We start from the raw sequence: 20,644 nt of genomic DNA on the forward strand, positions 1-20,644 counted from the left end.
CTTGCAGGTTGCTAGCGAGTTCCGAAGTTGTTGTAGGCGAGCGCCACTTTTGATCGAGAACCGCTTCTTTATGATATCCCACAAATCTTTAGCAATCTCTCGTGTGGAGATCGTAGAACGTATCTTTGGTTCGATCGTCAGTTTAATCCATCCGACCAGTAGATGATTATTCGCTACCCAATCTTCGAGATGAGGAGATCCTGTTTCTGGTCTAGGAATACTCCCATCAAGGAACCCAAACTTCTTCCGAGAGCTGAGAGCCATACGGAAGTTGATAGCCCATTCGTCGTAGTTCAAACCATTGAGTTGGGGTTGTGAGATTACGGCTCCTGGGTTATCGTTCGATGTGAGATCATAAGGTGAAATTGTCTTGTGTTTTTGATCAGATGAAACAATCGACATCTCTGTTTTCTAGTTGAAAGAGAACAGAGTATATGATAAGGTTAAAAGAAGCGGTTACTTGTTTGAGAAGCAAGAACCGTTTATATGAATTTTAGGTCTTCAGATCTTGAGCTCTGATACCATGACAAATTAGAGTAGGGAATTTCTGATATCATTCATTAGGTCAACGACTTTGTTTATATACACGTACAAAGTCGGTTGCTAGGCAATCCCAAATCTATAATGGAAGATATACAAATATTTACTTTCCGATATATAGAATATATCCTAATATAATTAATCAAACAAAATCATGTTCTCACACTATTGCGGTTGTTTATTATCGACTAATGGTTAGTTATGGGAGATCTTTTCTAAAGGTGGGCATGCTGTTGATGGCAACTTGAACCTTCCAAAACACGGTTAGGAGATAGATCATGAACATTGGTGCAATGTCTTTTTCAGGACACTTTAACGCTCTAACCATAACACGACAACACAACTGGCTGGGATAACCAGATAACGGAAAAGGAGAAGAGAATTCTAGAGAATCTAAGCTATCCACATACGTTAGTGGTAAGTTAATCATGGTGAAAGCAAGAACTAGTGTTCCTTCAAGAGTGCTTCCGAGTGAGGAATGCACTTCAAATAAATATGGTAAAGAGACTGAAACTCGATGTGAAAATGTACAAGAATTTGAAGATGGAAACATGTTTCTGGCATATTATAGCTTAGGATCTTTATATGTAAACACCTGTTTCGAATGATGTCTATGTTTTTTAGTGAGTCTATGTTACGAATTCATCAAGCCAAATTTTGAAAGTTATATCTTAAAGAAATTTCATGCACCGGACCATAATTAGCCAAGCTAAGTCAATGCCTACGGCTGCTGATACATTATTGACGTATTGTCATTCAGTAAGATTATGATAAGCTGTAAGTAATTAAGTCCCGTTGTCACATGGTTTCTTTTTTTTTTTTGTTCACCCAAGTTTCATTACTAATTTAAATGATTACAACGATACTAGCAACATCATACAAACCATGACGTGCAAACCAAAAGGTTAAAACCAAGACATAAAATTCAAAGGAGTACATGGATAAAGACACAAACTTGAACAAGTTTGATAAGGAGTTATGCAAGATATTGAAGTTGCCACTAGCGATCCAATTTAAACCATGCTTCAAACTCTTCAAATAACAAACGATTAGTTACATTAATTTGTGACGTCGCAGCACTATCCAAAACCTCGATTCTCAACCAAGTGAGGGTCACTGCATCTACCGGCCCCAAGCGGAACTTCACACAAGATAACAAACGGCTAGGAATTTGATATTTTTTCCCGGTTTTGAATTCTTTGTCACATGGTTTCTTAAGATAAAATATTAGAGTCAAAACTCTACTTGATAATTATTTATTCTAGTTTTCTTTCTAATAACTCCGATGTAAATCCTAAAATCTACACTAAGAATTTGATAGTGATCGGAAGTTCAATCTAGGGAAGGTAAACAATGTGGGCAACGATATCTTTAGAACACAACGATGTAATCAGTTTCCGGTAGGCAAAAATGGACTTTTATTGATGAATAAGATCGAATACAATGAGTAAAACATGATCGAACGTTACAACGAGATCGTTAAAAGAAAAGATTAAAGATGGATGAAAACAAGGTCGAAGTATGAGTGTAGCTCTCTCTAGGGTTTTCAACGTGTCCTTTCCTTATGCGTCGATCTCTTCTTATAACGGGCTGCTCCTGTGATGCTCGCAACCGTTCCGCGATCTCCGGATCTTCGAAGTCTCCGTCTGGAGCTCGCGTGCTCGCTATAAGCTTTAACTCTTCGCTGTCCATTTACTTGATCGTGGCCCATTAACGTATTGGCCAAAATTGGTTCCAACATCCGACACTCCCTCTTTTCCAATCGATTTGATTTTTACCTAATGTAGGAGAGTAAAATGGGGGAGACCAAATAAATCTTTTCACCAGTGACCTGAAAATTGTCCAAATAAGAACATGACATCGTTAAATCTTGTCATGGAAGAGACTCTTTGTCTTTTTTTTGGCTCATGATATTCGGTAAATAACTTTTCTTTCTCTCGTTCTCCTTTTCTCCACCCCTTTCCTTTTTCTTTTGTTTGAATTATCAGTGTTAGTTGATTAGAATCAAGTCATCAACTATATGTTAAAAATAGTGAAGAAACAAAAACTTGTTCATCGGCTTGTGTTTGTCTCCGACACCTCCATATCAATGGTCAAATGTCTTTTTTCCCGTCAAAGTCGATGGCTTTCAGTTTTACCTCCTATATACAGAATCATATCATTTGCAATAAATTTTGAACTTCTTTTTTTTTATAAGTTGTGTAAATTATAAATATCTTTTGTTTTTATTTTTAATTATAAATAGGGCAAATCTCCAAAATAGCACATTTCTAAGTTTATATCACAAAAATAGCACTAAAAAACTAAAATGACCAAAATAGCACCTTTCTAAGTTTATCGTTTGAAAATTTTAACTTTTTTAATTTTTAAAATTTGAAATCTTATCCCCAAAACCTCATTTCTCAACTCTAAACCCTAAACCTTAAACTCTAAACCCTAAACCCTAAACCCTAAAATCTAAACCCTAAACCCTAAACTCTAAATCCTAAACCCTAAACCCTAAACCTTAAACCCTAAATTCTAAACCCTAAACCCTAAACCTTAAACTCTAAACCCTAAACCCTAAATCCTAAACCCCACCCTTTAACTCTAAATCCTAAGTTTGTGACTTTGATAAAACATTAAGTGCTATTTTTGTGACTTTTGACCTTGAGTGCTAGTTTGGGAACAAAAACTTAATTTATTGCTATTTTTGTCTTTTTCTCTTATAAATATCTTCAAGAGAAATTAATATCGAGTCTTTTATATAAAAGTGACGTCATATTTAAAAAGACTGTAACCCCTTTGATTTTTCAGTCTCAATCCTCAAAGTTCACATTCACACACAGACAAAGTAAAAAATTCGTACCATCTTTGCTTTTTCTTTAATTTTCTTTATTTTCCTCTTGCACTTTCCACGCATTAATACACCAAAGAAAAAATATTTCCACAAAACAATCTCACACATCTCTCTCTACCAGGAATAACACTCGTTTCTTGATCTTTCAAGAGCTCAGTAATTCTGTATAACCTGAATAACCTCTCTTTTGTTTTGTGTGTTCTCGTAATATAAGCTCATAATCCTATACTTGTATAACATGTGATGCGATCTCCTCACATCATCGTTTCACTTGTTCTCTTCTTCTTCTTTTCTCTAATCCTCCAAACCCATCAGAGAACCATTGATCAAACTCACCGGGTTGGCTCGCACGTCAATGATGTGGCGGTGACTTCGCCGGAAGGGAGAAGAAGAGAGAGCTTTTGGGTTCGGCGGCCGATGACCACATGGCGGAAGGGGAAGATGCTCAATGACAGTGAACATGGAGTCCCAAGTGGTCCGAATCCCATCTCCAATAGGTAGAACCGTATAATCTTATATTATTAGAGAGATTATTATATGGATATTTTGCCTTGTAGTTTAGTATAGCTTTTTGCTTATGAGGTCGCACGGACATAAGTCATCGAAATGTTACTTGTTGTCTGTTAATTCAAAGTTTGGAAATTCTAATTTTGCAGGTGATATTGTTTTGTGGGAGTTACGTGGAAAATAATATATCTCACTGTAATTTAAGTATACGAAATTTGACTTCACATGTGTGTTAAAGTCTAATCACAGTGGTTTGAGTTTGTGCAGTGATTACTCACTCGAAATGCATTTGTGAGAAACTACTTTTTATTATAAAAAAAATTGATCACTCAGACGATGATTAACCCAGAGTTTTTTAGAGTAGAGCTCTTAGCGGAAGTTAAGAAATTGTTTCTTAACTTCCGCTAAGAACATCATCCTAATAACCTCGGATTAATCATGCTATCAACTCCTAGAATTACAATGTGGAACCCTACAGTACTGCATAAACACACGGTACCAATAAGAGTAAACCGAGATTATTTGATACTGATAATTTGTTTTTAGATTAGTATTATATATATATTTTGGGTCAAATTATTTTACATATATTATAAAAATGAAATTATGCAAAGTAGCAGAAAAAAACAATTTAAAGACCAAACATACATCCACATGTCGGGGGATCAATGCGTGTAGAAACAAATATACACACACATGCATAAACATATATAGACAGACGTGCTTATGAAGGGTTTGGACCGTTTTCCACATTCAGAGTTACACACTTTGTGCTTTTATTTATTTTTATTGCTAGCGAATTTTCACTCTCTCATGCAAAGATGGCCTGACTATACGACTATACGTAAGTTTATATATACTTGTTAAGATGCTCTTAATAATTCTAGTTCTAGCCTATACATATACATAGTTTCACTTTGTGAAGATAAAAATTGGATATTCTAAGCACAACTCACCCCGGTTTAAGTTAAGAGAATATAAGGCAGTCTCTGTTACAATTATTTCGGTACAAGTGGCATTTAATAATCACCAACCAATCATGCATGTATCCATACACATTAACTTGATTTGATATAGTTATAAATATATAGTACGTCGGTGACATGCATCGCGAACCTGCATTGATGTTGTTTTATGAAAGCTAAGTGATGATGAGTAGTATTGAATAGTACTGTATACTTTTGTTTGAGTTAAGATCTTATTATTATAGGTAACTCTAGTATCTATAGAAATTATGGATCATGACAAATACTGGATTTTCGATCTAATATTATTGCAGTTATAGTTAGTACTAAGTAATGAACGAATCAATGCAATTGAAAGATCAGAAATATAGAAATATATATATACTAGATGATAACCATCACGTATGCGCGAATGAGTTTTTTTTTATATTAATATTTGTTTATTAAATGGTTTTAACATTTTGCAACACTACAACTTTTATCGAATGTAAAATGCGAATACAAATGTTGGTCTATTGAATGTATCAGCCTTGTTGAAAAGTTAACATATTACAACTCAATTTAATTATTTTTAAGATTTCATATGCACAAAATGAAATTAAGTTTTGCGGCTGACATAAATCACTAAAACTAGATAGACAATATCGATTGTAAAATGACGAAAATAAATTAGGTTTTCTGCTCTCGATTTGTTTACTATTGACTCTGCATAAACGATTTCATTTTCTACCCCCATAAAATTGTGCTTTCGTTCTCGATTTTTTTTCATTGATATGAGTTTTTTTTTAATTTATTCTATGAATTCGATGAATTACATAAGTGTCAATTTTAAAAAGATGGACATCTGTAAAAATTAGTTCTACTCGAGATACATATCTACGAATCAATTTTTGGAAGAAAACCACTAGCAAACTCTATTCACAGGTTAGCGTTCAAATCTAATATATCAAGCTGTTATAGAACATAAGTGCAGACTCGAAATATAAATGTTTGTCTCGTATATATTCACCAATTCGGTGTGAAAATCATCTAATTCTAGAATAGAAAAAAAAATTACTTATTTTATTAACCTACACTTTTGAGGTTTAGTTACTTAAGAGTATCCCGATAAAAAACATATACCATTCTAGTATATGTTAAATATGTATAAACTAAGAACTGTTTAATTTATTAAATGATAAACCATAAAAATTATAATAAATAATTCAAATATCTCATTCTTACAATTATAATACCCGTATAGGGTATTAATATCTATATATGGTATTAGGGAGACACGGATATTAGACGAATGAGTAAATCTCTCATTCTTCGAACAAACTCAAAACAAGGTGATTTTAATCTTGTCATGATATTTTATTATAAGTTTTTTAGGAATAAAAATCAAAAATAAATTATTTAATCTGAATAAAATAATATATATATATATATATATATATATAAATATATATATATATATATATATATATAATGCTTCCAATATTAAAAATCACTTCGATTTGAAAAAGTATATTTATGAGATTCTCAGAATCAAATAACATATTAGAAACCACATACTTAAAAAATAATTTGTATACAAAAAGTCTATACATTAATAGAGTAAGCACATAAATCAAAATCAAAACCTTTTGTTAATTTACAATCATGTTTTTGGTAAATAAATCAAAACAGTCATTTTATTTATTTTATATGGTATATAATTAAAATTTAGTGATATTGACATAAATATATATATATATATATATATATATAATATTTTAATATAAATATTTATTATTGACAATTTTTACTCATATGATTTTATTAACATTTATATATTTCCTGTAACAAAAATTTAAACTGTGAATCACACAACTTTTAATGTGAAATTTTTCAATACAAATTTCAAAATTAAAATATTAAAATATCAATAATTTTTCAAAGCAAATTTTGAAATTAACTTATTTATATATTTTGGTATAGTATATAATTCCATTTAAATGATATTAATATATATATATATATAATATTAATATCTATTAATGAGACTTCATATTCATACGATTTATAATCATTTGTATCTTGCTTAAACAAAAAAAAATTAAACCATTGATCACAAAATTTTCAATGTGAGACTTTTACCATTTTTAGTAATTTATAGTCGTTTTCAAAAATTCAAAATATAACATAAGAGAAAAAATCTATTTTTTTATTATATGCTTAATGTGATTGTTTATTTTTTAATAATATTAAATTAAACAATAAAGAGAGATGATACAAAAATTGTGATCAAATATGTATTATTCATAATAATTAATTGTCATGTATATTATTCATATTAGGTCATTCTGTAACTTTTATTTAAGAAAAAAAAGAATATTCTTTTTATACTACTAATCAATTTGATAGTTAGTTTAATAAAAAAATATAATATATATTTATATGGACTAATTTATTTTTCTAAGAATTCTAAGAATTATCTTATTGATGACACATGGCTACGAAAACATGTTGTAATGCTCCATGATTAATATATACGGGATGTGGTTATTCTCTTAGATTAGTTTAAAATTTTGTCAAACTTAGACATGGTATTTAGTCTTTGGTTCAGTTTACTTTAGTATACCAAAACATGCTTAGTAATGTAAGTTTGTCTCGGTTAGAGAATTTGTTTTTTTTTTTCAAGAAAGAGCATCTTCAAAAAGACTCTCTATTATAGAGTTTTACAAATTCTATATTTGAAATTTTAAGGTGTTCTTCTCCAAAAACAAAACTTCAAATTTAACTTCTAAATTATTTGTAATTTACAGTATGCTCTTTATATTTGTCATAATTAATATAAATCCATAAAACTTTTATAGATAACTAGCGCATATATAAAATATTATAGTAATATTAATTAATAAAAAATTTATATTAAAATATAAAATTATAAATAGAAATACATAATTAAATATTAAACTGCAAGCAAAATACCATATTATTACATAAAATTATTTTTTTAATGCTCCATTTTTTATTACAAAAAGTTTGTTTGGAAAATATTTTAGAAGTTCCGGAGAAAATTTACTGGACTATTATTGTTGTTGTAATATTTAAACTTGTGTAATAATTATGTCTTCATGTATCTTTTTTAAACAATTTCTATTAAATATTCTTGTTTTCTAATCTATGCTATTAAAAGGGAAAGAGTGTTAAAAATCTACTTAAAAAAAGTTGTTAGACCATTTCATTAACTATTTATTATATTTTGGCCTCACCTAATTAATAAGTATTTATTATATTCTGATCCTATAATTAATTACTTTAACTTTATACAATTAATTACTCTAACTAATACGATTAACAGGATTATATTCTCCAATCTAACAGAGTTTTCTTTTCTCTTTTGTTGGTTGCTTTCCGATTCGAACTGAATCTTTTGCGTTTGAATCAGATAAAAAAATCCGACTTAGATTTGTTCAAAGTTTGAATCTGTTTTTGTTTTTTTGTTTCGCTTTCGGCTTTCCTCTTCACCTGGTTATTCATTTGGTTAATGAAAATTCGGATGGTTATATCAACCGGTTTCTCTTCCTCTGCGTTCATTCTCGATCTTCTCTTTCTGAGAAAGTTATATTCTTCACTGTCCCGTTGATGTGGGCGTAATAGGTTAGGAATAGGTGAAGCTTTTCTTTGGATCAATAAGATTGAGGTGTTGTTCTTGAAGATTAAACTTGGTTGGTGACTTAAGAAACCATGATTGGCCTTGATTTGTTCCTGTGGAAGGAGCTTTGTGATGGTGATGATGCTCAGGCGAGCCACGCGGCGGCACTCATGCAGACCGTTAGACTATTTTTCCCCTCACATTGTCAACATTGGTGGGCTTTAGTTCAATCAAAATGTAAATGGGGTCGAATTGTGCTTTTCCGAATCATCACTTTGTATGTTTCATTGAAATGAAACACGTTACAAAACAAGTCGATGACAGAGAAAAAATCAGCTCCGTAAAGGATATTAATTTATTCCGAGAGACCATATAGTGTTTTAGACATAAATTTTAAGAAGACCTACTGGTCTGTAAAAAAATAATAATGTATTTTTAACATAAGGTCATAATACTTATGTTGTCTAATACCATATACAGTAACTTCATAAGCAAAACAATTTATGGTAAATATAAAAAAAACATTACTTTAATTGTAAAACGTATGAGGTTATATTTTATAGTAAATAAAAAAAAATTTAAAACATTAAGTTATATTTGATAAAAGATATTAATTCAACTGAATAATAAATTTGAATTTTTACATACTATCATATAAGTAAATATTTATAGTAATAATAACTAATTTAATTTATAAAAAACATTGATAAATTAGGTTAATATGTATTCACATAACAGAGATAAAATTGATTAATATTTATATTAGTTGATTATATATTATATATATAATTGATTAGTCTATTTTTATCCTCATATATTTATATTTTAATTTAATTATAGTATTTTTAAAATATAATATTATAAAAATAAATATTATTAAAAGATAATCATTCTAAAACTACTATAAAAATTAATTAGACTTATGTATAACTATTTATTATTTTATCGTAATATTAATCATTATAATCACACAATATTTTAAATAAATCATATATTACTCTTCATTTTATGTTATAGACTTCTTTCTAAAGATATTTTATCACCGAACTATATATTTGGACTTAACTATATATTTGAAATTTTTGGTTATAATTCGTGTCAATTCCTTACGAGTTCGGAGAGGTTTGGGTCAATAATTTAAATACCTGTTATTTTAGGTATGTAATGGGTCTGGATCGGTTTGACTATTTAAGACCCGGAGAAGATTCGAAGTACCCAAAAAACCCGAGAATACTGAAACACGAAAATACCTAAAACGTAAACAAATGTCTGAAAATATTCAAATACCCAAAAACCCCAAAATTTTATCCGTAATCTGCTCGAAGAACCAAAAAGTACCCAATTCTAAATACTCAAAATATTTCTTACAAATTTGAAAGATTACCCAAAACCCGAACTATAACTGAAAACCTGAACCCAAAACTTAAAAAAATCGGTACTACCAAAACATATCTGAAATACCTAATGTAGCACATACACGCGGGTCTCGGATAGCATCCTGACTCGAACACATACCCGCGGGTTCAAGAAAAACTTAATAGGCACTTTGCCATAGATCCGGAACCGATCGAACATGTATTTTTGGGCGGTTTCGGTTTGAATTTTTGGGTCTAGATTAAACAGTGAGGCCTAAAAAAATCACTTAAGAATGTATATAAAAAATTTATGCTTCGATAGTTACAATTTTGTAATATAATAATGTACAAAAATTCCAAAATACTAATTCATTCCAAAATTTGTTTATAATTCAAAAAAACTTGCGCTTCAAGTGCGGGTCAATATTTAGTTCTACTTTTAAAATATTATAAATCTTATTTTAATTTTAAAAAAACTATGTGTAAAATTGAAATTTATAAAATAAATTTAAAATATTTAAAATATACAAAAGTTTTAAAGATTAAAACTATGAATGAAAAAATACTTAATAATCATAAATGTGAGATATAATTAATTATAAGGACCAAGATGCAAATAAAAAGATGAAACTTCAAATTTAGAGTTTTGAATAGTGAAACTTCATAGTCCTTATAATTAATTATATCTCACATTTATGAAGACATAACAATTACACAAATTTAAATATTACAACAACACTAATTATCAGGGAAGTTTGATCTGAAACCTTCAAAATTTTCAAATATTATTTTTATTTGTATTTTGGTTCCTACAATCACACATCACTTTTATGATTTATAAATATTTTCTCGTTTATTGTTTTAATCCTTAAAAAAATATATCTCATAAATATTTTAAATTTTGTTTACAGTTTTAAATTTTACACATAAAATTAAATAAAACTTTAAAATAAGATTTAAAATATTTTAAACTAGATTTAGACAACAATAATATACAAAATAAACTTAACAAAAAATGATTAAAAAAATTACATAAAGACATAACTATTACACAAATTTAAATATTACAACAAAACTAATAGTCAAGTAAGTTTGATCCGGAACCTTCAAAATTTTCAAATATTATCCAAATTTTTGTGTGTAACTGAAGACGGTTGTTGTTGTTGTTGTTTTTGATGTTTTTTCGTACAATTCTTTCTTGTTCATATCGAATATATTCATGAGTATTAATATTATCGAAAAGAAATTAGTTTTTTAGCAATATTTTATGTTTCTCTTTTACTTTTTTGTTCCGATCTAATGTATATATAAGTATCAATATCACCCGATTTCAACAACTTTTAGCTCGTAATCTACAAAGTAAAAATGAGGAGAGCCATTTTTACTTCAAAATGCACTAATAGATCATATATGCATTACGAAAATCATTTTATGGAATAATATGTTTGAAGTTTAATATTAATTAAATTATTTTTATTTAAATTTTTATATTTTAATATAATATTTTATTAATTAATATTATTGTAATATGTTTATATATGTGATAGGTATTTATAAGAGTTTTATGAATTCAAATTAGTTATGACAAATATAAAGACCATATTATAAAATACAAATAATTTTGAAGTTGAGTTTAAAGTTTTATTTTTGGAGAAGAACACCTTTAAACTTCAAATATAGAGTTTTGAAAACTTCAAAATAGAGTTTATTTTTAGAGATGCTCTTAAAACTCTAAATTTGAAGTTTTGAAGTTTTTTTTTGGAAAGCATAAAAATCTATATTTGAAGTTATAGAGTTTCTTTTGGAGATGCTCTGAATACGGTGGATTATTTATCCACTAAAATATAGCTACTACACATGAATTTGTCAATATATTTTTCAAAACGATCTACTGCATGCTAAAAAGTAGATAAAACTAGAAAAGATAAAGATAAAAAGGGCACAATGAAATAAAAGGAAATCCGAAACGGCATAGTTTTGGGTGTAAAGGAAGAGAAGACAGTCCTAGCATCCAAAGTTGCATTGAACCATCATTTTCTTACTTTTCCCTCATCTTACATATCTAAATCCTTTTATCCATTTTTGATAATAACAAACTAATAATATATTTTCTTTTATAATATTCACTAATCATATACTAACATTTAAAATATCGATTTACATATACTCAACAGTAAATAGAGTTTTGGTGAGCATAACTTGTAGAAAACGGAGAAAGCAAAGTAGTGGTTTTATTACACCATAATACAAAAGAACTTCCTTCAGGCCCATAAACAAAGCGCCAAGTGTCAGCTTTTTAAGCTATTTAAAAAGCTCTTATTACCGACGTACATTTACCCTACAAGTTACATTTGAATAATAAAGCAGAAGAGATGGTGATGGTAGCCACACCTTTTTTTCTGTGTGCAAACTAATAACTATAACCAACACTTTGTTTTCTTCAATTTGTTAAAGAGTTAAAACGTTATTAATTTTCGCCTTGGAAAAGATCTTATGTCTTTTAACTCTGTAAGCTTCCAAAGCCAAACTCGTTCTTGCTTAAGCAACCTAGCTATTTCAATTGTTTAAAATTTAACCAATTCAGAAAGTATTTTGTGGGACAACAACCACTCGTCACCGAAGTACTTCCCAGCAAATTCAAAATGGGCTTCGTAGGCCCATAAAGTAAACCTTCCAAATAATTTGTCGTTAATTATTGGCCAGAAATAATCTCTAGAAAATAAAATAATGAATGATGAAACAGAGAGGTTCGGACAATTTCGTAGTTGCAGAGTCATGGTAGCTCCGCTGACTCTACCAAGTCGTCCTCTCTTCCGTATTCATTAGCTTCATGTTAGAAGCGGATAACCTTGACTCTACTTGAGACACAACGAGTTCTGTTGCTGTCAGGAAGTGAACAATGTCTCCGAGCAACAAAGAAACTGTCTTGACGCTGTTTCTAGCGTTGACCATGGTGGTCAACGTTGTTTCATCAAGATTCTTCGTGGAGAAGAGCAGCGTGACGGTCCTTAACTCCTGGGAAATGAAAGCTAGGCACGACGCAGCCATCGCAAACTTTGGCATCCCAAGTCACGGCGGTTTCATGATCGGCTCCGTCGTGTACGTAGGCCACGGCGGTTACGGATGCGATCCGTTGAACAAAACCTTCAAACCCAAGTCTCCTTATCCCACCATCCTCATCATTGATCGTGGAGGTAAACTTGTTTTTTTTTTTTAAATCAAGAATTAAATTGAAACTTGATTTAACCTTAAAATATCACTAAATCATGTTTTTAGTGTCAAGATTAGCACACAAAGGAATTTTTTTATAGAAAATAACATATTAAAAGTTTAAAATACATTTTATATTTTATATTTGAGTTTTGATTTAGTGATAATGATTTTATGTTTAGTATTTCGGAGTGGGGTGGGATAAAGATTTAGGAGTTGTTGGATAAGCTTGAATATTACTTGAGATACAAGTTTTTTTTTCTTTATAAGTTATGATTATCTTTAAGGATTAGGAAATATGATAACGATAGTTGAAATAGGAATATGTTAGGTCCTGTATATATGGATGCATAGTATGATGCATTGTGTGTGATTTTGGATATTGGTGAATTGTGATCTTAAGAGTTTGTGATTGAATAATAAGAGAAGGACTTCTTATTATCGATATTGTGTTTCTACATTTAGTATCAGAGCTTCATAAAGTTTTGTAACCTACACATTACAAACAATGGGAGACGTCAAGGATGAGATCGTGTTACACAAGGAAACAAGATCAAACTCCATTAAGTTTCCGATGTTAACTCCGTCGAACTACACTTTCTTGGCCTTAAGAATGAAGATAGCACTCAAAGTCAGCGAGGTTTGGGAAACAATTGATCCCAGAACCAAAGACGGGAAGAAGAATAACATGGCTATTGCGTTCTTATTCCAATCCATACCAGAAACGTTAGTCTTACAAATTGGTGACATAGATACAGCAAAGGCAGCATGGGATGCAATAAAGGCAAGACATGTTGGAGCTGAACGAGTCAAAGAGGCTAGGTTACAGACCTTGATGGCAGAGTTCGACAGGATAAAGATGAAAGATGGAGATACAGTCGACATGTTCTCCGGCAAGCTATCAGAAATAGTGGCCAAAGCCGCTTCTTTAGGAGAAGTAATCGAAGAACCTAAGCTTGTAAAGAAAATTCTCAAGAGCTTACCAAGAAGAAGTTTATCCATATGGTTGCTTCGCTTGAACAAGTTCTCGATCTTAATTTTACGAGCTATGAGGACATCGTTGGTAGACTAAAGGCATACGAAGAGAGGATAGCCGAAGAGGAAAACGATGACGATGATAACTCGGGAAATTAATGTACGCTAATACCAACTCGAGCCATGAAAGTTATGGAAACAATGGTCGAGGACGAGGATGCTAGATCGAACTGGAGAGGAAGAGGACGCGGTCGTTTTGGAAACTTCCAACAACAGCGGGAGGCGTATAAACAAGGACGAGCTGGAGGTGATGCCTCACATATCACGTGTTTTAACTGTGATAAACTTGGTCACTATGCCACTGATTGTCCAGATAAGATGTTAAAGCTGCAAGAAACTGTTGAAAAGGATGAGAAGAAGGACGAAGACACCCATGAAGCTGATACTTTGATGATGAACGAGGTGGTTTATTTGAATGAAAACAATGTGAACCCTAAAGCGTTTGATACAGAGACAGATGCAAGGGACGTGTGGTATCTAGATAATGGGGCTAGCAACCATATGAGTGGGAACCGTATGTTCTTCCACGAGCTTGACAGCACTATTACGGGAAGAGTACGGTTTGGAGATGATTCAAGAGTTGAAATAATGGGAAAGGGTTCGATTACATTTGTTATTTATGGTGAAAAGAAGGTCTTGAGGGACGTTTATTATATCCCGGCACTACGAAGCAAAATCATCTCGTTAGGACAAGCTACAGAGGTCGGCTGCGAAGTGAACTTGAAAGGTGACACGCTCAAGTTACTTGACAGACACAGACAACTAATGGTTAAGTCAACAAGGGCAAAGAACCGTTTGTACAAGGTCACACTACAAGTAGAACTTATCGAGTGTATGCAACTAACGGCTGGAGAAGAAACTACAATATGGCACGCACGCTTAGGCCATGTCAACTAGGATACAGTAAAGATGATGATAAAGAAGGAGCTCGTTACTGGCCTACCTGCACTAGCTGATAACAAAGAGACATGCGTTTCTTGTCTGAAGGGGAAACAAACCAGAAAACCCTTCCCGCAAGCAACCTCTTACCGAGCCTCAAAGCCTCTGGAGCTTGTCCACGCTGATCTCTGCGGGCCTATCACGCCACCAACACAATCACATAAGAGATATGTCTTTGCGCTTATCGACGATCACTCGTGTTACATGTGGACAGTACTTCTCAAAGACAAGAGTGAAGCATTCGAGAAATTCAAAATTTTCAAGAGATGTGTGGAACAAGAAACAAAAAACGAGCTAAAAACCTTGAGAACAGATAGAGGAGGAGAGTTCGTATCACGAGAGTTCCAGTCCTACTGCGACAAATACGGCATTAGTCATCACCTGACAGCACCCTATTCTTTTCAACAAAACGGAGTAGTGGAGAGACGAAATCGAACACTTCTAGAGATGACAAGAAATATCTTGAAACATATGAATGTGCCAAATTATCTTTGGGGTGAAGCGGTCAGACATGCTACTTACTTGATTAATAGAGTTGGAACAAGAACCCTGGAAGAAAAAACTCCGTATGAAGCATTGAGGAATCGAAAACCTAATCTTTCCCACTTAAAGGTTTTTGGGTGTGTGTGCTACGCTAGAACAGAGACTGCTGGTAGGAAGAAACTTGATGATAGATCGAGAGTTCTTGTCCACTTAGGAACAGAACCTGGATCTAAATCATACCGGCTCCTTGATCCTCATACAAAGCGGATTGTTGTGAGCCGTGACGTCGTGTTTGACGAAGGCAAGGAATGGCCTTGGACAGAGAAAACACACGACTTTGAAGCCAGTGAGATTATCACCAGACAGAACAGTCTAGGTGATGGTCCCTTAGGTATTGAAAACGCGGATAGTATCGTTGAAAACAATGATACCGTCGAAGATGATGATGATGATGATGGTAGTGACAACAATGGTGAGAACTTCGCAGAGCAACCTCGACGCTCAGCTAGAGTATCCACTAGACCTCGATACTTGGATGACTACATTCTGTTTGCTGAAGTAGAAGGTGAACGCTTGTTAATGATTATTAACGAAGAACCTTGGGACTTCAAGGAAGCTAAGGAATTAAAGGTATGGGTGGATGCGTGTAAGGATGATATATTTTCGATTGAGAAGAACAATACTTGGGATCTGGTTGAGTTGCCAGCAGGAGTGAAACCAATCGGTCTGAAGTGGGTGTTTAAGATCAAACGTAATGCAGACGGAACCATCAGCAAATACAAGGCCCGTTTGGTAGCTAAAGGGTATGTTCAGCGCCATGGCGTTGACTATGATGAAGTCTTCGCTCCTGTGGCTCGCATTGAAACAATTCGTTTGATCATAGCTCTGGCTGGATCATATGGGTGGGAAGTACACCACCTTGACGTTAAAACTGCGTTTCTACACGGAGAGCTAAAGGAAGATGTGTTTGTAATGCAACCAGAAGGCTTTGTTGTCGCTGGAGAAGAAAACAAGGTCTATAAGCTAAAGAAGGCCTTGTATGGGTTACGGCAAGCACCTAGAGCGTGGAATATAAAACTGAATCAGATCCTCCGAGACTTGAGTTTCAGACGTTGCTCTAAGGAGCCATCACTCTATCGACGAGAACATGGCCATGAGATGCTTATCGTTGTGGTTTATGTAGACGATCTTCTAGTCACTGGATCTTCAATAAAGACTATATTAGAGTTCAAGCGTGAGATGCAAACAAACTTTGAGATGAGCGACCTCGGGCTGTTAACTTATTATCTAGGAATTGAGGTACAACAAGGAAAGGATGGGATCGTGCTCAAGCAAGATCGATACGCCTTAAGGATACTTGAAGAAGCTCAGATGAGTTCGTGTAACTTGGTCAATGTTCCGATGGAACTGAATGCAAGCCTCTCTAAGTCGATCAAGGAGGATAAGATAGATGAAAGAGAGTATCGCCGTGCCATCGGATGTCTCCGATATTTGCTCCACACGCGACTTGATTTGTCTTTCAGTGTGGGTGTGCTCAGTCGATACATGCAGGATCCAAGGACGTCACACGGTGCAGCGTTGAAGCAGGTTCTAAGATATCTTCGTGGTACTTGCACTTTGGGTTTGTTTTATCCCTGTGATCAAGGTACTGAGCTCGTGGGATTTAGCGATGCTTCGCATAATGTTGACGCTGATGACGGTAAGAGTACGACGGGACACATGTTTTACTTTGGCAAGAGTCTTATAACGTGGTGTTCGATAAAGCAAAAAATATTGGCTTTGTCATCGTATGAAGCTGAATTTATGGCTGCAACGGAGGCAGCAAAACAGGCGATTTGGTTGCAAGAACTTATGAGTGAAGCCATTGGAAAAGAAAGTAAGAGAGTGGTGATCAAGGTGGACAACAAATCTGCCATTTCGTTAACTAAAAACCCTGTGTTCCATGGACGTAGCAAGCACATTCACGGAAGATTTCACTTCATACGAGAATGTGTCGAGAAAGAGCAAGTTGAGGTCGAGCATATTCCTGGAAGCGAACAGAAAGCAGACATTCTTACCAAATCACTTGGTAGAATCAAGTTCAAGGAAATGAGGGACCTTATCGGTGTTCAAGATGTGTGTGAAAGCAAGTTCAAGCTTAAGGGAGAGAATGTTGAATAAGCTTGAATATTACTTGAGATACAAGTTTCCTTTTCTTTATAAGTTGTGATTATCTTTAAGGATTAGGAAATATGATAATGATAGTTGAAATAGGAATGTGTTAGGACCTATATATTTGGATGCATAGTATGATGCATTGTGTGTGATTTTGGATATTGGTGAATTGTGATCTTAAGAGTTTGTGATTGAATAATAAGAGAAGGACTTCTTATTATCGATATTGTGTTTCTACAGGAGTTAAGAGTAATTTAATGTTTTCATGTTAAATTTATGCTATTTTGGGATTTGGATGCTATTTTTTTATAAACTTTAAAATGTGCTATTTTGGAATTTTTTTCTTTGAAAGTTTAATATTTGAGGGTAAGTGCATCCAACTCTATCCTCTTTTCTTTTTAGTGTGTAACTACGCTTTGAAGATATGGAACGGCCAACAAGCCGGTGCAGCTGCTGTTCTGTTAGCAGATAACATTGTTGAGCCATTGATAGCAATGGACTCACCAGAGGAATCTCAACATGAAGATCCCGACTTAGTAGAAAAGATCAAGATCCCATCAGCTTTGATCCTACACTCTTTCGGAGATAGCCTCAAGAAAGCAGTTAACAAAGGCCAAGAAGTAGTTTTGAAGATAGACTGGAGTGAGTCAATACCAAACCCTGATGAGAGAGTTGAGTATGAGCTATGGGCTAACACTAATGATGAATGTGGTGTACACTGCAATGAACAGATGAGTTTCATGAAAAACTTCAAAGGAACGGCTCAGATTCTTGAAAAAAGTGGTCATGCTTTGTTCACACCTCATTACATTTCTTGGTTTTGTCCCCAAGAGCTTCGACGTAGCAGGCAGTGCAAGAGTCAGTGTATAAACCAAGGGAGGTACTGTGCTCCTGACCCTGAGCTAGACTATGTAGATGGATATAATGGGAAAGACGTTGTTTACGAGAATCTGAGACAGTTATGTGTTCATAAAGTAGCTAAGGAGAAGAATAGTTCTTGGGTGTGGTGGGATTATGTGACAGATTTTAACATCAGGTGTTCTATGAAGGAGAAGAAATATAGTAAAGAATGTGCAGAGACTGTTGTGGAATCTCTCGGTATACAATCTCTTGCTTTTAAATAGTGTTAGGGATCTTTGTTTGACTGTTTTTTAATCAGGTTTGTCTCTTGAGAAGATCAAGAAATGCATTGGTGATCCTGATGCTGATGAAGAGAATAAAGTTCTCAAAGCTGAGCAAGCTTTTCAGGTTTGTGGTATCTTCAAATTCACCAAGCTATTTGTTATATCTTTCATGACATTTTGAAGCACAGTTAGGCCAAGAGAAGCGTGGAGTTGTCACAATCTTTCCAACATTGATCATCAACAATTCTCAATATCGCGGTAAAGCTCTGCCTTCTCATGGATCACCACAAAATTTAAAGACTAAATCTGCTTGATGCTTAGGTAAGCTGGAGAGAACCTTGGTGCTAAAGGCTATATGTTCAGGATACAAGGAGGGAACTGAACCTTTGATATGTTTGAGTACAGGTCAAGTCACTTCCCTCGAGCAAGCTAGCTAGTCAAGAACATACTAAAAACCCTTCTTCTTGTTCCATTCTAAAACAGATATAGAGACCAATGAATGTCTTGTGGCAAATGGTGGATGTTGGCAAGATAAAATCTCTAATATAACGGCTTGCAAGGTACAGTGTGAAGAAGCTATATACCAATGTTTTTACCGGTTTATATTATCTCTTCTTTATGTATTACATGGATTTTATTAGGATACATTCCGGGGAAGAGTATGTGAGTGTCCTGTTGTCAATGGTGTTCAGTATAAAGGAGATGGTTATGCCTCCTGCAAGCGTATGTTCTTCAAACTTCTTCTTATGATATATCTCATTGCAGATTTTATTATAATAAAAAAGTCATTTTCATGTTACTGATACAGCTTATGGACCTGCGAGATGTTCAATGAACGAAGGAGGCTGCTGGTCTGAAACTAGAAATGGTCTAAAATTTTCTGCTTGTTTGGTTAAGTGACTACTTCTTTTATTCCATTTGTTATGAGAATTTTGTAACTGTTTCTTACTAAGTGTATGTTTTTGTTCAATTTAGAACTCAGAGACATCGGGTTGCCGTTGCCCTCTAGGCTTCCATGGAGATGGTCTGAAATGCGAAGGTGAAAATTTATCATTGTAAAATCGAGATTTGTTGACATTTTCTCTGACCAGTTTTCTAATTGTTTCATAAGCAGACATTGATGAATGCAAAGAGAAATCAGCTTGTCAGTGTGATGACTGCAAATGCAAGAACAATTGGGGAGGATATGAATGCAAATGTTCCAGCAATAGTTTCTATCTTAAAGAACAAGACACTTGTATTGGTATGTCCGTCATAACTGTAAACTATTTAGTTATATAATCTCAATGTTTTACATCCAACCGGCTTGTGCAGAGAGAGGAAGTGGATCAAGACGCAGATGTTTATTCATAATTATGGTTGTAATCGCCATTGCAGGCATCTCCTTAACTTCTTATATATTCTACAAGTACCATCTTCAGGTAATGGTCACTTTGCTACTTATGAAGTTTCTCTTATGCATCATCATTCATCAAACTCTAATTATCATTTGTCTATCTTCATCAAAATTTCTATGCAGTCTTATATGGACTCAGAGATAGTGTCCATCATGTCTCAGTACATACCACTAGATAGCCAAAACATTCATCAAGACTCAAACCAGATAGAGAACTCTAGTCTTCTGTAATGAAGACTACTGAATCATGGTTGGAATATTGTTTAATGTGTAAAGCGTTTTTTTTTGTCAAGAATCAAAAATTTTGAGGCGTTAATCTATTGTTGTGGAAGTTGGTTACATGCAATATTAAAACTTTGAAAAATAAAAATAATGGTTATATGCTTTCATTGAGAGTTGAACTCAAGACCTCCCGCTTACTAAACGGGTGCTCTAACCAACTGAGCTATGAAAGCTTTTGAACGAGGTTGTCACT

At 33.2% G+C, this 20,644-nt stretch overlaps 2 protein-coding genes and 1 non-coding gene across 3 annotated transcripts; 2 read left to right on the forward strand and 1 right to left on the reverse strand.

Annotated features, from left to right (window-relative positions):
* Positions 1–3,351: 3,351 nt before the first annotated feature.
* LOC111205909 (CLAVATA3/ESR (CLE)-related protein 42-like) lies at positions 3,352–4,090 on the forward strand. Its single transcript, XM_022702323.2, has one exon. It carries the CDS (start codon positions 3,623–3,625, stop codon positions 3,878–3,880), a length of 258 nt encoding a protein of 85 aa, XP_022558044.1. The 5' UTR covers positions 3,352–3,622; the 3' UTR covers positions 3,881–4,090.
* An 8,454-nt stretch (positions 4,091–12,544) lies between these two features.
* On the forward strand, positions 12,545–20,554 carry LOC106447295 (vacuolar-sorting receptor 5). The gene is made up of 12 exons (XM_013889191.3): positions 12,545–13,022; positions 18,052–18,747; positions 18,809–18,897; positions 18,962–19,031; positions 19,095–19,178; positions 19,257–19,333; positions 19,415–19,496; positions 19,582–19,664; positions 19,749–19,812; positions 19,888–20,016; positions 20,088–20,194; positions 20,293–20,554. Exons 1-12 carry the CDS (start codon positions 12,728–12,730, stop codon positions 20,398–20,400), a joined length of 1,884 nt encoding a protein of 627 aa, XP_013744645.1. The 5' UTR covers positions 12,545–12,727; the 3' UTR covers positions 20,401–20,554.
* On the reverse strand, positions 20,551–20,624 carry TRNAT-AGU. The gene has a single exon. It is a non-coding gene; the product is annotated as a tRNA-Thr (tRNA).
* Between the last annotated feature and the right edge of the window lie 20 nt (positions 20,625–20,644).

The sequence above is a fragment of the Brassica napus genome, chromosome C4 (genome assembly GCF_020379485.1).
Source record: "Brassica napus cultivar Da-Ae chromosome C4, Da-Ae, whole genome shotgun sequence".
Taxonomy (NCBI): Eukaryota; Viridiplantae; Streptophyta; class Magnoliopsida; order Brassicales; family Brassicaceae; genus Brassica; species Brassica napus.

Excerpts from the sequence above, each read along its gene's own strand:
- LOC111205909 (XM_022702323.2), top strand. The coding sequence starts at position 3,623 with ATGCGATCTCCTCACATCATCGTTTCACTTGTTCTCTTCTTCTTCTTT.
- LOC106447295 (XM_013889191.3), top strand. The coding sequence starts at position 12,728 with ATGTCTCCGAGCAACAAAGAAACTGTCTTGACGCTGTTTCTAGCGTTG. Across the intron at positions 19,179-19,256 it reads TTTGATATGTTTGAGTACAG|ATATAGAGACCAATGAATGT; the intron begins GTCAAGTCACTT and ends ATTCTAAAACAG. Across the intron at positions 20,195-20,292 it reads TCTACAAGTACCATCTTCAG|TCTTATATGGACTCAGAGAT; the intron begins GTAATGGTCACT and ends ATTTCTATGCAG.